Source organism: Lactuca serriola, chromosome 2 (genome assembly GCF_051521515.1).
Source record: "Lactuca serriola cultivar US96UC23 chromosome 2, Lser_US96UC23_V15, whole genome shotgun sequence".
Classification (NCBI taxonomy): domain Eukaryota; kingdom Viridiplantae; phylum Streptophyta; class Magnoliopsida; order Asterales; family Asteraceae; genus Lactuca; species Lactuca serriola.
In genome coordinates, this window is record NC_136409.1 from 94,953,159 (window position 1) to 94,964,846 (window position 11,688).

The following is an 11,688-nucleotide window of genomic DNA, read 5'->3' on the forward strand; positions in this document are numbered from 1 at the left end:
TCAAAGTCAAAGTCGAAGTTGAAGTCAACGCTCTGAGTTGACTCAACTCGTCGAGTTATCCCATAACTCGTTGAGTTTCCATCAAGCACAACATCGTGATATTTCGATCCAACTCTTCGAGTTTCCCTTTAACTCGCCGAGTTCCTCCTTTTTCAACATAACTGGGACAACCCAACCTAAATCGCCGAGTTCCCTTAAGAACTTGTCGAGTTCTTCGATCAGCCAACCCGCTTAAAGCATTAAGCCACTATTCTTCAAACCGAAGCCCTATCTTCCAGATCTAGACTGATAATGCGTCTAGAAGGGTAAAGTTTCCAACTTTACCCATGAAGAACCACCCCAAAGGCATTAAGCTCAAACCCTAATCCTAAACAACTTGAGCCTTAATCCAAAAAACCACCATATCTTCAAGATACAACTTATGAACACAAATATGGACCTTAAAGGCTAAAAGGTCACGTAAAGGCTAAAAGGTCACGTAAGGTCATGCATGGCCAAATGAAGCTTAAGAGGCCAAAACAAGGGCTTAGAAGGTGCATAGAGCTCTTAGGGCCATAAAGTTGGCACCTTTATGCTATGAAAGCTCCTTAAGACCTTGGATCTGAAAGGGTCTGTCCATATGGGACATCCAACTCCCAATGACCACTTCATTTGGACAAAAACAAGCAAAAGAACACTAAGATGAAGATCTAAGTAACCACAAAGCAAGGTTGAGACTTTTTACCAGAAAGATGTTAAAAATGAAGCAAGTATTCTGGATATAGCAGCTCCTTATTGTATCTCCAAGCTCCCATTTCTTCTAATGACTTCAAACACACATAAAAAAATGGCTCACAATCACTCAAAGATGCTTTAGGGTTTCGAGGTTAGGGTTTAGGATAGTGAAGGCTGGAAATGAGGCCAACTTATAGGGCTTAAGTTGTTTAAATAGGGTGCAAAACCCCGAAATTAGGGTTTCATTTCTTCCAGACAACTTGTTGAGTTGAGGCCTCCCAACTCGTCGAGTTGGTTACTTAAAACACGTGGTCCATAACATTTCAACACGACGAGTTGGGGCTACCAACTCGTCGAGTTGCTCTACAAAATTAAATAATTTAGAAGTTTAAATACATACGAGGAACCAATTGTTACACATTAAGGGGGTGTTTGGATAAATTAAATTATTATTATTATCTTATTGCTTATTAGATTATTTGTCGTGAGATTAAGCAATAAACAAAGAGGGAGATGCTTATTAAAATAAACTTATTTAGTTTATCTCTACCATAATGAACTGATTTTTAAGGATTTATATCAAAACACTTAAACTTAACTTATCATCGTAGGAATAAACAATAAACAATAAACAATAAACACCATTTTTTTCCCTATCCAAACACCCCCTAAAACACCTTTAATTACGTCTATTTATGCATTACCATACCGACATAGAAAAATTGGGAAAAAAGAAAAATATTGATTAAAGTTAAGAGTTGAGGGACTAAACATGTACTTTTTAGTTTTTAGACTCGAATAATTCAAACCAGACGCGGCCTCCGCATTTCAAAATTTTCAAATATTGAAAGGTTGAAACCCCCGAACGTTCCACACTCCCACTCCATTTGAATCCAAACCCAAATATCTCTCTCTCTCTCTCCCTCTCTCTCTCTCATCAGCTCAATGCCACACATTTCTGAGACTTCGAGCGACTTCAAGACTAGATTTGGTTACCAAGAACATTGCCGTCCATCGGAATCGATGCAGCCACCGATCAGGGGCACGCCAGATCTTCTCAAGTCAGTAATGAAAGAGACGCCTTTGAATTCATCTGCCGTTTCCATTTTCAGAGATAGGGGCGATTATTCATCTATTGCGGTCAATCTGAACGATAGTTTTGAGTTCCGAGAAGATCCAGCCTTCTGGAAAGACCATAATGTGCAGGTACTACTCACTGATTTAGGGTTTCTATTTGACAAATTAGTTCAACATAATGACGAGGCTAGCCAAAGTTTTATAACTTATAGATTCTTCTCATGGTTTCATTCCAAGCTATTTTATTTTTATTCTGATAAATTATGTTGACGATCAATTGGTTCTTAGCTTCCTGAAATTTAAAATTTCTAAGACAAAATTTAAAAAAATTATTCCTGAAATGTTACTGAATGCAGGTTATCATAAGAGTACGTCCTCTTAGCGATTCTGAGATTGCTGTTCAGGGACCAAGTAGATGTGTCAAACAGGGAAGTAGTCAAACTATTACATGGACTGGTCCCCCAGAAGCACGCTTTACCTTTGACCATGTTGCTGATGAACATGTTAGCCAGGTACTTCTGTTTATTTGTGGATTATAACATCCTACTTTTAATTTTCTTTCTACACAGCATTGTACAATTCAAGAACGTTGTACTACTTAAAGTTTATATTTATTAGGACATTATAAGTTAAAAGTGGTTTGTATTTGAGGATGTTCCTATAATTGGGTAGATCTTTCAAAGCATTACATGCTGCTGAAGAACATGTTAGCCAGATGTGTTTCATTTCTTTTGAGTACACTTACATCATTTGTGTGTTTCTTTCATGAACCAATAATATTGTAGGAAATGATGTTCAAAGTTGCTGGAGTACCAATGGTGGAAAACTGCATGGGAGGCTACAATAGCTGCATGTTTGCTTATGGCCAAGTGAGTCTGCCAATTTTTTTGTTCTATTTTCTACATTTCTGCTTATAGTTGATTGATTGATTGAATATTAATATAGATTACAGTTTATTATGGACAAATTGCAGGAACTAGCAACATACTTTACTCTTCTTACTAATATACCGTGAATGTTATTTTTTATCCATAGTAGCAACATACTTTGGTTCTTCACTCATAATAAAGATGTACTTTTCACCGATAATCCCAATATGTAACCTAAACATGTGAAATCTGCTTTATATATAGAATAGAATAGCAAGTTACTTGCATTAATTTACACACAATAACAACACTCTGCAGTTCCTTATCCAAACTGGTAACATACTTATCTTTTTGTAATAGAAAATGGAAAATGAACTTGTAAGCACTTTACAAGTTTTGGGGTAGGTGTTTTTATTTTCAGGAAAGAAATGTAACTGCATTGTTATTATGGGTAGAGATTATGTTGGTGTTTCCTAAAATTTGCTTTTATTATTTTTTATTCTTCTTGCAAAATTCTAGGTGGGGAAACTTACTTTTTTGTAACATTATTTTAACTGTTTAACTTTAGACTGGTAGTGGAAAGACCCACACTATGCTTGGGGATATCGATGGAGGCTCTCGAAGACATAGTGTCAATTCTGGGATGACACCTAGGGTCTTTGAGTATCTGTTTACACGGATACAAAAGGTAATTATTATATGCCCAGATGCAAGAAATAACAACATACTGTCATTTATATGTTTGCCTACTTTCATTTTTTTTTTCTGTTGCAACATTGTATTTCACTCTTTTTTTTTTTTTTTATACTAACACATTGTACTTTAAAAAATCTACCAAAATATAACAGTTATTTATTTATTTTTTCTAACATGACATTATACTCCCAATAATTATTGCAGTGAAAATGGCTTTGTATTTGTATAACATTGCTATAATTGGGTAGATTAATAAAAGTACAATGGTGTAATAGGAAGCAGTAAAAGTAGGATGCTATATAAACTCATCTAAAAATTTTCCTTGAGTTCCTTTTGCCTCTCTCTATGATGAGAATTTTGGCATGTACATAAATTGTACAATAAGTTTGTTTGTTTGTTTTTTTTTCCTAAATAATTGTACAAGTTATTCTGTTGTCATGGTAGAGATTCTTATAAAAGATCTTGTTCACAATCTAATGTGATACTGATGTGTGTGTCCAACCGAGGTTTTGCAGGAAAGGGAGGCTCGGAGGGAAGAAAAAATACAATACACTTGCAAATGCTCGTTTTTGGAGATATACAATGAGCAAATCCTTGACCTGTTAGATCCATCATCCACCAATTTACAGGTCACACTTACCATAACTTTATTTCTCTCCTTTTCAACTATTAATTTACTTTCCTTTATTAGTTTACTATATATATATATATATATATATATATATATATATATATATATATATATATATATATAACCCCCCTCTTCTATTACAACATTGTAACCATTCTTGTTAAGGCATTGACCTTGAAATATCTGCTCAATTATAGCATTCTACTTCCATATATATATATATATATATATATATGTATTTTCAATTAGGACTTTGTATCCAATTATAGCAGTGAAACTGCTTTTGTTTTGGATGACATTGCCAGAGTTGGGTAGATTCTCCAAAGTACAATGCTCTAATAGGAAGAAATGAAAGTGGGATACAATAATAAACAAATCAATGGAAGTACATTGCTATTTTTTGCTTTAACCCTTTTCTTTTTAATAGAAGTATTACATGATTATTGAAGAGCTAGTTTTGTATGGGTCTTTTATGACATTACAAATTTAACGTTGAACTCATGTGTATTGACATAAAGTTCTTGTTTGGTTACTCATCATAAATAAGTATCAAACACAATTTATGATTTTCTTGCTACATAAAATATATTAAAGTTCTGTATATATTTCAGATAAGAGAAGACACTAAGAAAGGGGTGTATGTTGATAATCTCAAGGAGATTGAGGTTACAAGTGCTAGAGATGTGATACAACAACTTATTCAGGTCCACTCTGAGTTCTCACTTCTCAGTAGTCAGTATCAATAGTTTATGTTTCTAATTGCATGTTGGAATAAAATCATGTTCTGTTATGTTACAATCAGGAAAAGAATAAAATTCATTCTATTAGAATAAACAAACTGTTTGTTTTATTAGATGGAATGAAATGGACCCTCACCCTTTCTGAAGAAAAAAAGTGATTCCTTTCTGTCTTGTTAATTTTCATTCCTTAGCCTGGGTAGATTCTTTTACTTTATTTTCATTCTGTAATGAAAAGTTGCAACATAACTTATGTAATTTAAATTACCCCAAGTATTCATTCCATTTATACATGCGAATCATGGAATGTAATGATTCATTCCATTACCCATTTTGGGTCTTTGACACTGTCTATTCCATTCCATCCAACCAAACTGACCATTAAAATATCTTACTTTTCTTCATTCGTTATTTTTGTATTTCAGGGTGCAGCAAATAGAAAGGTTGCCTCCACAAATATGAATCGCGCAAGCAGTCGGTCTCATAGTGTGTTTACATGCATAATAGAAAGTAAAGTGAGTAGCCTTTCTTTTCATGTCATTATGAATTATGATTATAAACTCTCATTGTTTTTACTATAGTCATTCAAATCAATACTCTTCAGTTTTAACCAACTTCTTTTCTTATAGTGGGACTCTCAAGGTGTGACACATCATCGGTTTGCCCGTCTTAATCTTGTGGATTTGGCAGGCTCTGAAAGGTAGGATGTGAACATTTTATATCCTTTAAAGTTATCTGCACTATTTCATTAAATAGTAACCAAGTTTCACATTTGTTCCAGCTATGTACCTCAACTTTTTTGAAGACTTTCAATTTCTTCTGTATTTCATTCTTAATAAAATTTTGTAGATTTTGACATGGTCCCTGGACTGTATGCTAATACATATTGTTATTATGCAGGCAGAAAAGTTCTGGTGCGGAAGGAGAACGTCTTAAAGAAGCCACCAATATAAACAAATCACTTTCAACTTTAGGGTATTTAATTCAGGCTTATTATGCACATCTTGAGTTTATAAAAAAAATAGCATTTCTTCTAATTAACTCTACTTTTAACTTAATTTTTCTTCTATTTGTCATGCATGTTGCATATGCAGACTAGTTATCATGAACCTTGTCAATGTATCAAATGGGAAATCTCTTCATGTTCCATATCGCGATTCAAAGCTCACATTTTTACTTCAGGTTTGGTGTTTTTTTTTTCTATAAAAAAACTTTGGCATGTAATACTAATACAGTAGATTGCTTGATTTCAGGATTCTTTGGGAGGAAATTCAAAGACTACAATAATTGCTAATATCAGTCCATCTAGTTGGTGAGTGCATGGTTTCTAGGTTTCTTGAGAATTGGTTCAGTTGCATCTCAAAAACTATTTTGTTTTAAGTATCTACAACTAAAATTGAGATCTTTTAATGATGTTTAAAAAGCACAGACTTTTAAGGGTGACATGGTTGCCAAAGCAAATGATGCACATTGGTGAAAAATCGAAATAGATAGTGGATGTACATCATAACAGCTTTAGCTATTGGGAATATTGTCACACTTAGGTTTGTTAGACATTACATGACATAACAGGCTGTACTGCATTAGAAATTGATGTGAATGGGACAAAAATTGCAATTCTTTTGTGCAAAAGACATGGACTGATATTAGAAAACTTGTCTAGTCCTGGCCATAAAGTATTATTATTAACAAATGTATTATGACTGACTCTGCAGCAATTCATTGGAGACATTGAGCACACTCAAGTTTGCTCAACGTGCCAAGTACATCAAAAATCATGTATGTCCATCCATGCCATGCCTTTCCTTGTGATAATAAATAGTTATCATTAGTAGTCCAACCATTCAACTAATTGCAATTCTTACTGAGTGTGTGCTGTGGAATTTTATCTCTTCAGGCTACGATAAACGAAGATGCTTCTGGAGATGTTCTTGCTATGAGGATGCAGATTCAACAACTTAAGGTTGGTTTTAGACTTTTAGCTCAATTTTCCATACTCTTTTGTGGTCTTGCAACTGTCATAGGAAGAACCAAATTAAATTATATGTTATGGTGTTGGTTGTAATTGAAGATTTTGTGGTTGTTAGAAAGAAGTATCTCACTTGCAAAGCGTGATTAATGGGGGAACTGGAACTGGAACTGGGAATCATGAAAATGATGGTTGGGCTGTGGGATCTCCGGGAGGCTTCAGATGGGAAGGGTTTCAGGGATCATTTAGTCCAGTTACTGCTGTTAAACGGATGTCTCAGGTACTTGTTATTGTCACTGATAAAATAAAGTCATAAACTTTTTAATTTTCAGTTTCCAACTTTCATTTATTGTTTATTCTTATCTGTGTGTTGTAATTCTACAAAAATTGTAATTTATTTGCAGAAGAAAGAATATGAAGTAGCCCTTGTTGGTGCTTTTAGGAGGGAAAAAGATAAAGACCTGACGTTGCAGGCAGTAACCGCTGAAAGCCAGGCTGCCATGCAATTGGTATGTAAATTAACATAGTTTGTTCTAATCCTTTTCTTACATGAATATATGTATATATATATATATATATATATATATATATATATATATATATATATATATATGTTTTAGTTAGAAGGTTTGTTACTTTATTTTGGGGTACTTGTAGGCAAAACAAAGGGAAGATGAGATACAGGGATTGAAAATGAGATTAAGATTTCGTGAGGCTGCAGTAAAGAGGCTTGAGGGTGTGGTCTCTGGTAAGATCTCTGCTGAGACGCACTTGCTAAAAGAAAAAGAAGAACATTTAAAGGAGTTAGAAGTCCTGCGCTCCCAGGTTGATAGGAACCAAGAAGTCACACGATTTGCCATGGAAAATCTTAGACTGAAAGAAGAGATCAGAAGGCACTTACTTTGTTTTATCCTTGCTTTTTTATTTTTTTATTTATGCTTTCCAATAGTAATACATCTCCGAAAACATTCCCAAATATGACTTTGAGTGGATCACATATTTCATGCTTGTAACTCTCTCTCCCTCTGTGCCATAAAATACAGATTAAAGTCGTTTTATGAGGAAGGGGAGCAGGAAAGCATGAAAGAACAGATCATGATACTTGAGGATAAGGTCTACTTCTGCCAAAGTTACTTTACTTATTTATCCTTTTCGACAAATGGCAATTAACACTTCTTTAATGCTGTTGCATAATATGCAGCTGCTGGAAGCACTTGACTGGAAACTAATGCATGAATCAGAGATTCCACAAGTTAAGGTATATTATAATTTATTTGCAAGCCATTCCAATACAGACTCAATATGTTATTTCTTTAATGTATTCTGGTTCTGGCTTCATTTTTCATTTTTTAATTTTCTTCTTCCTCACAATTGTAATGTAAATGCACCAATTTTGTTCTACTGAACCAGGAAAAAAGTTTTGATATTGGCATTGACATGATGATGGACAGTCAAAGAGATGGCGACTTTTTCAGCCTCAAGGTAACTAAATCCCATTGAAAGACATCTATCTCATGTCCAGGTCCAGTTCAATGTCTCCATGTATTATTGTACACATGGATTCATTGGTTTGGGTTCTTGATATGATTTGCTAATGTTTTTTTTTGCAGGACCCTGTAACTCCTCGCCACACGGAGAAAACAGAGTTTGAGTTCCCATTAGTAACTACGCCCACACCCACTGTGGCTGTAAGTGATCAAAGAGAGCTACAAACCATGGTTGACGCCATTGCAGCTGCAAGTCAAAGAGAAGCAGAAGCTCATGAAACAGCAATCATATTGTCTAAAGAAAATGATGGATTACGAACAAAAATCAAGATGCTAATAGATGACAACAATAAACTAATTGAACTTTATGAGCGAGCAGTTGCAGACAGTCAACAGAACATCACCAAAGCTGAAGAGGCTAAAAATGATGACTACGTCCACTTAGCTCAAAAGGAACTTGAACTGAACTTGAAAAGAGAAAAAGAGAATTTAGAGCATCAGCTCATTGAAATGCATGAAGAAAACGATAAATTGATGGGATTGTATGAGAAGGCAATGCAAGAAAGAGACGAGTTGAAAAGAATCATCTCTTCAAGTGAACCTCAAAGCCGTGATGGAGATATAGGCAATGAAGAACACGCTTTTGGATCTCAAGTTTGTGAAGGGGATGAAATCAAATTGGACGAAGATTTTGCTTTATCTTGTGGAAGAAATCTAGCAGAAGTGGCTGTGCAGCAAGAGGAACACACTAACAGTCAATGCTCCAGTCCGAGAACAAGCGAATTTCTTGATCTAGATGAACCTTCTACCAGTCCCATGGAGGAGGTAAGGATGGTTGAAGATTTCAAATTTGTTGATGAACCAAAGGTAGAAGAAGACAGATTCGTTAATCTCCGGGAAAAGTTAGATAAAGCACATGAAACGCTTTCAAAGTCTTCGGTGAGCGTCGGTTTGTTTAGGTCCCTCGAGAGAGGAATTATCGAGATTGATCGGCTTTCACGGGATATACAGTCACTGGAATCTATGGTTGAGATTAAACAAAAGGATTACGCGTCGTATAATCTCATTATTTCCGATCTGAAAGAACAGGAAACTGCGCTCGAGAGAAAGCTAACCGCACTACGATTCTCCATGGCGAATTTCTCTTCATCTCTTGGTTACTTCGAACAGCGTGAAGCTCAGACGAGGGCCAGATCACATGCGTCATCGTTGAATTTGAAGTTGAAGAAGAAAGAATTTGCGGGTCTTGAAGCTACCAAGGATGAGACCGAGCGATTACATTTGAAGATTAAACAATCAGAAGCAGAGTTGAAGAACAACATAGCAACTTTGAAACTGAAAATCGAGGAAGAGAATAAGAAACGAGAAAAGGATACAGTTCTCCTGGCCATAGATAACGTCAAAGTTGAGAACACAAACTGGCAAATCGGCGGCAAGGCAACCGAATTACTCAAATCGGAAGAGGAGAAGACGAAGCTACAACTTCAAATGAATCACGATCGGGAAAAACTGGAAACTGTGAGAAAGGAATCCGAAAGACTTAGCGGGAAGTTACGGGATCTGGATCGGGAAATCCAGGCTGCTGAAATGGAGATCCAGAAGTGCACCAAGTCCATGGAGGAGATGGAAACCAAGCTTGGAACCGTGGTCGAGGAGAGAGAGATTGTGTTGGAGATGAAAGAAACTGGAAAAATGGAATTCGAGAATCTGTTGATTGAGTTTGTGGAGTTTTTGTTTAAGAGGAAACTGAAAGAGGAAGAGATGATGATACTAAGAGAGGAAATGGAGATGGAGATGAAAAGAGAACAAGAGTTACAGGGAGAAAGAAGGAGCAGTTTGCAGAAAATGAGTGGTATGCTGGTGGAGGAGACAAATGGGATGTTGTCAGAGAAGTTGGCTCAAGATCTTGAAACCTTCTGTTCCTCGTTTATGGAGTTAAGGTCAGTGCTTGAATGCTGACTGATTATTGGATTACATGGCGATTAACTAACACTGAATAACTCTCTCTACTATTCTGTTGGAGTTGAATGTTTTGATTCAACTAATGTTACTTACTTTTACAGTCTTCATCATCTAAGTAATGTTGTGTGATTATAATTTCCCTCTTTTCTTTCAAAACAAGGTTAAGACCTGTGTCATATATATATATATATATAAATATATATATATATATATATATATATATATATATATATATATATATATATATATGGAAAAATGAATATACCTAACAACCTTATATAAGTTTAGGTACCTAACCACATCATACTACATAATTTTGTATCATATTTGCATTGTAATCACCCAAAGTTCTTAAAATTCAATCTTATAACTTGATTGCTTCCAAAATCTTTGGACTTTCACCGTTGTCTTCCTTCAAATGACGTCTTTCTATCGGAGACCCCTTGGTGGGCTTCATATACTACCGTTACAAATCAAATGGTGTAGGAGGAATATAATAGTGAATGTCTGAAAATCTTGGAAGTAAATCAAGTTAAGAGTTGAAGTTTAAGAACCTTACACGATTGCAATGGAAATATAATGCAAAACAATGTAGTATAATGTGGTTAGGTACCTAAGCTTATATAAGGTTGTTAGGTATATTCACTTTACCCATATATATATATATATATATATATATATATATATATATATATATATATATATATATATATATATATATATATATATATATATATATATATATATATATATATATATATGACAGTAAGCTAGTGTTACGTGGTTCCAAAAAAACACCATTAATAGTGACAATATAACTTTTTATTGAATTTTTTTTGTTATGGCTCCTAAGAGTATAAAAACTACAAAGCTCATTGGAGTAGAAGTTATTCTTCAAATTATTCTATAATCACCTTAAATGGAATAGTTCCATCATGCCAACCCTTGTAAACGGATGAGTATTTTTGTCGGTCAAAAAAGACGAGTAAAGATGTTAAATTGATAACAATTTACTAAAATTGTGCCACAGTAACAAGATTTAAAATAGAAGGGCATTTATGTATTTTTTACATTTATCTCATCTTATTGAGTAAGATAAAAAAATTACAATTTTTGGGTAATATTTAAAACCAAAAAAAATTGCTACTCATTTACCGTCACCAGTCAACCCATTTCCATTTTCGGCTAACAGGGGAAACGACAATTGGTAGTGTCATGTTAGGAGCTCACTAAGCATCGGGAATTTGAGCAATCCATTGACCACCATAGTTTGGGTAGCCATGGTTAAATCTAGACAAAATTACAAAAATGGTCCCTGTGGTTGGTAAAATTATGTGGTTTTGGTCCAAAAAGTTTTGGTGGTGCATAAATGGTCCAAAATTGAATATTTTTAGTGATTTTGGTCCCTATCAACTTAAAAAGACTATTATACCCTCATATTTGTTTTTTTTATATTTATGTTATTATTTTTAATTAATTAAAAAAAAATCTTACCCACCCGATATATCTCTCTACCCCATCTGCCCATCTGGGTTTGTCTTTCAGG

General features: G+C 34.6%; 1 protein-coding gene across 1 annotated transcript; it reads left to right on the forward strand.

Moving 5' to 3' along the window:
* The first annotated feature begins 1,567 nt into the window (after nucleotides 1-1,567).
* On the forward strand, nucleotides 1,568-10,281 carry LOC145086511 (P-loop containing nucleoside triphosphate hydrolases superfamily protein). Its single transcript, XM_079024292.1, has 20 exons — nucleotides 1,568-1,920; nucleotides 2,148-2,303; nucleotides 2,577-2,660; nucleotides 3,229-3,348; nucleotides 3,872-3,985; nucleotides 4,599-4,691; nucleotides 5,150-5,239; nucleotides 5,354-5,424; nucleotides 5,625-5,699; nucleotides 5,819-5,906; nucleotides 5,978-6,036; nucleotides 6,440-6,503; nucleotides 6,622-6,687; nucleotides 6,812-6,973; nucleotides 7,098-7,202; nucleotides 7,351-7,586; nucleotides 7,737-7,806; nucleotides 7,895-7,951; nucleotides 8,104-8,175; nucleotides 8,304-10,281. Exons 1-20 carry the CDS (start codon nucleotides 1,660-1,662, stop codon nucleotides 10,137-10,139), a joined length of 3,879 nt encoding a protein of 1,292 aa, XP_078880418.1. The 5' UTR covers nucleotides 1,568-1,659; the 3' UTR covers nucleotides 10,140-10,281.
* Nucleotides 10,282-11,688: the final 1,407 nt, after the last annotated feature.

What these genes read in the sequence shown, in the direction of transcription:
- LOC145086511 (XM_079024292.1), top strand. Translation starts at nt 1,660, where the DNA reads ATGCCACACATTTCTGAGACTTCGAGCGACTTCAAGACTAGATTTGGT. An exon ending in GATTTGGCAGGCTCTGAAAG is followed by an intron (nt 5,425 to 5,624) that starts GTAGGATGTGAA and finishes GTTATTATGCAG; the next exon opens with GCAGAAAAGTTCTGGTGCGG. An exon ending in CTGTTAAACGGATGTCTCAG is followed by an intron (nt 6,974 to 7,097) that starts GTACTTGTTATT and finishes ATTTATTTGCAG; the next exon opens with AAGAAAGAATATGAAGTAGC.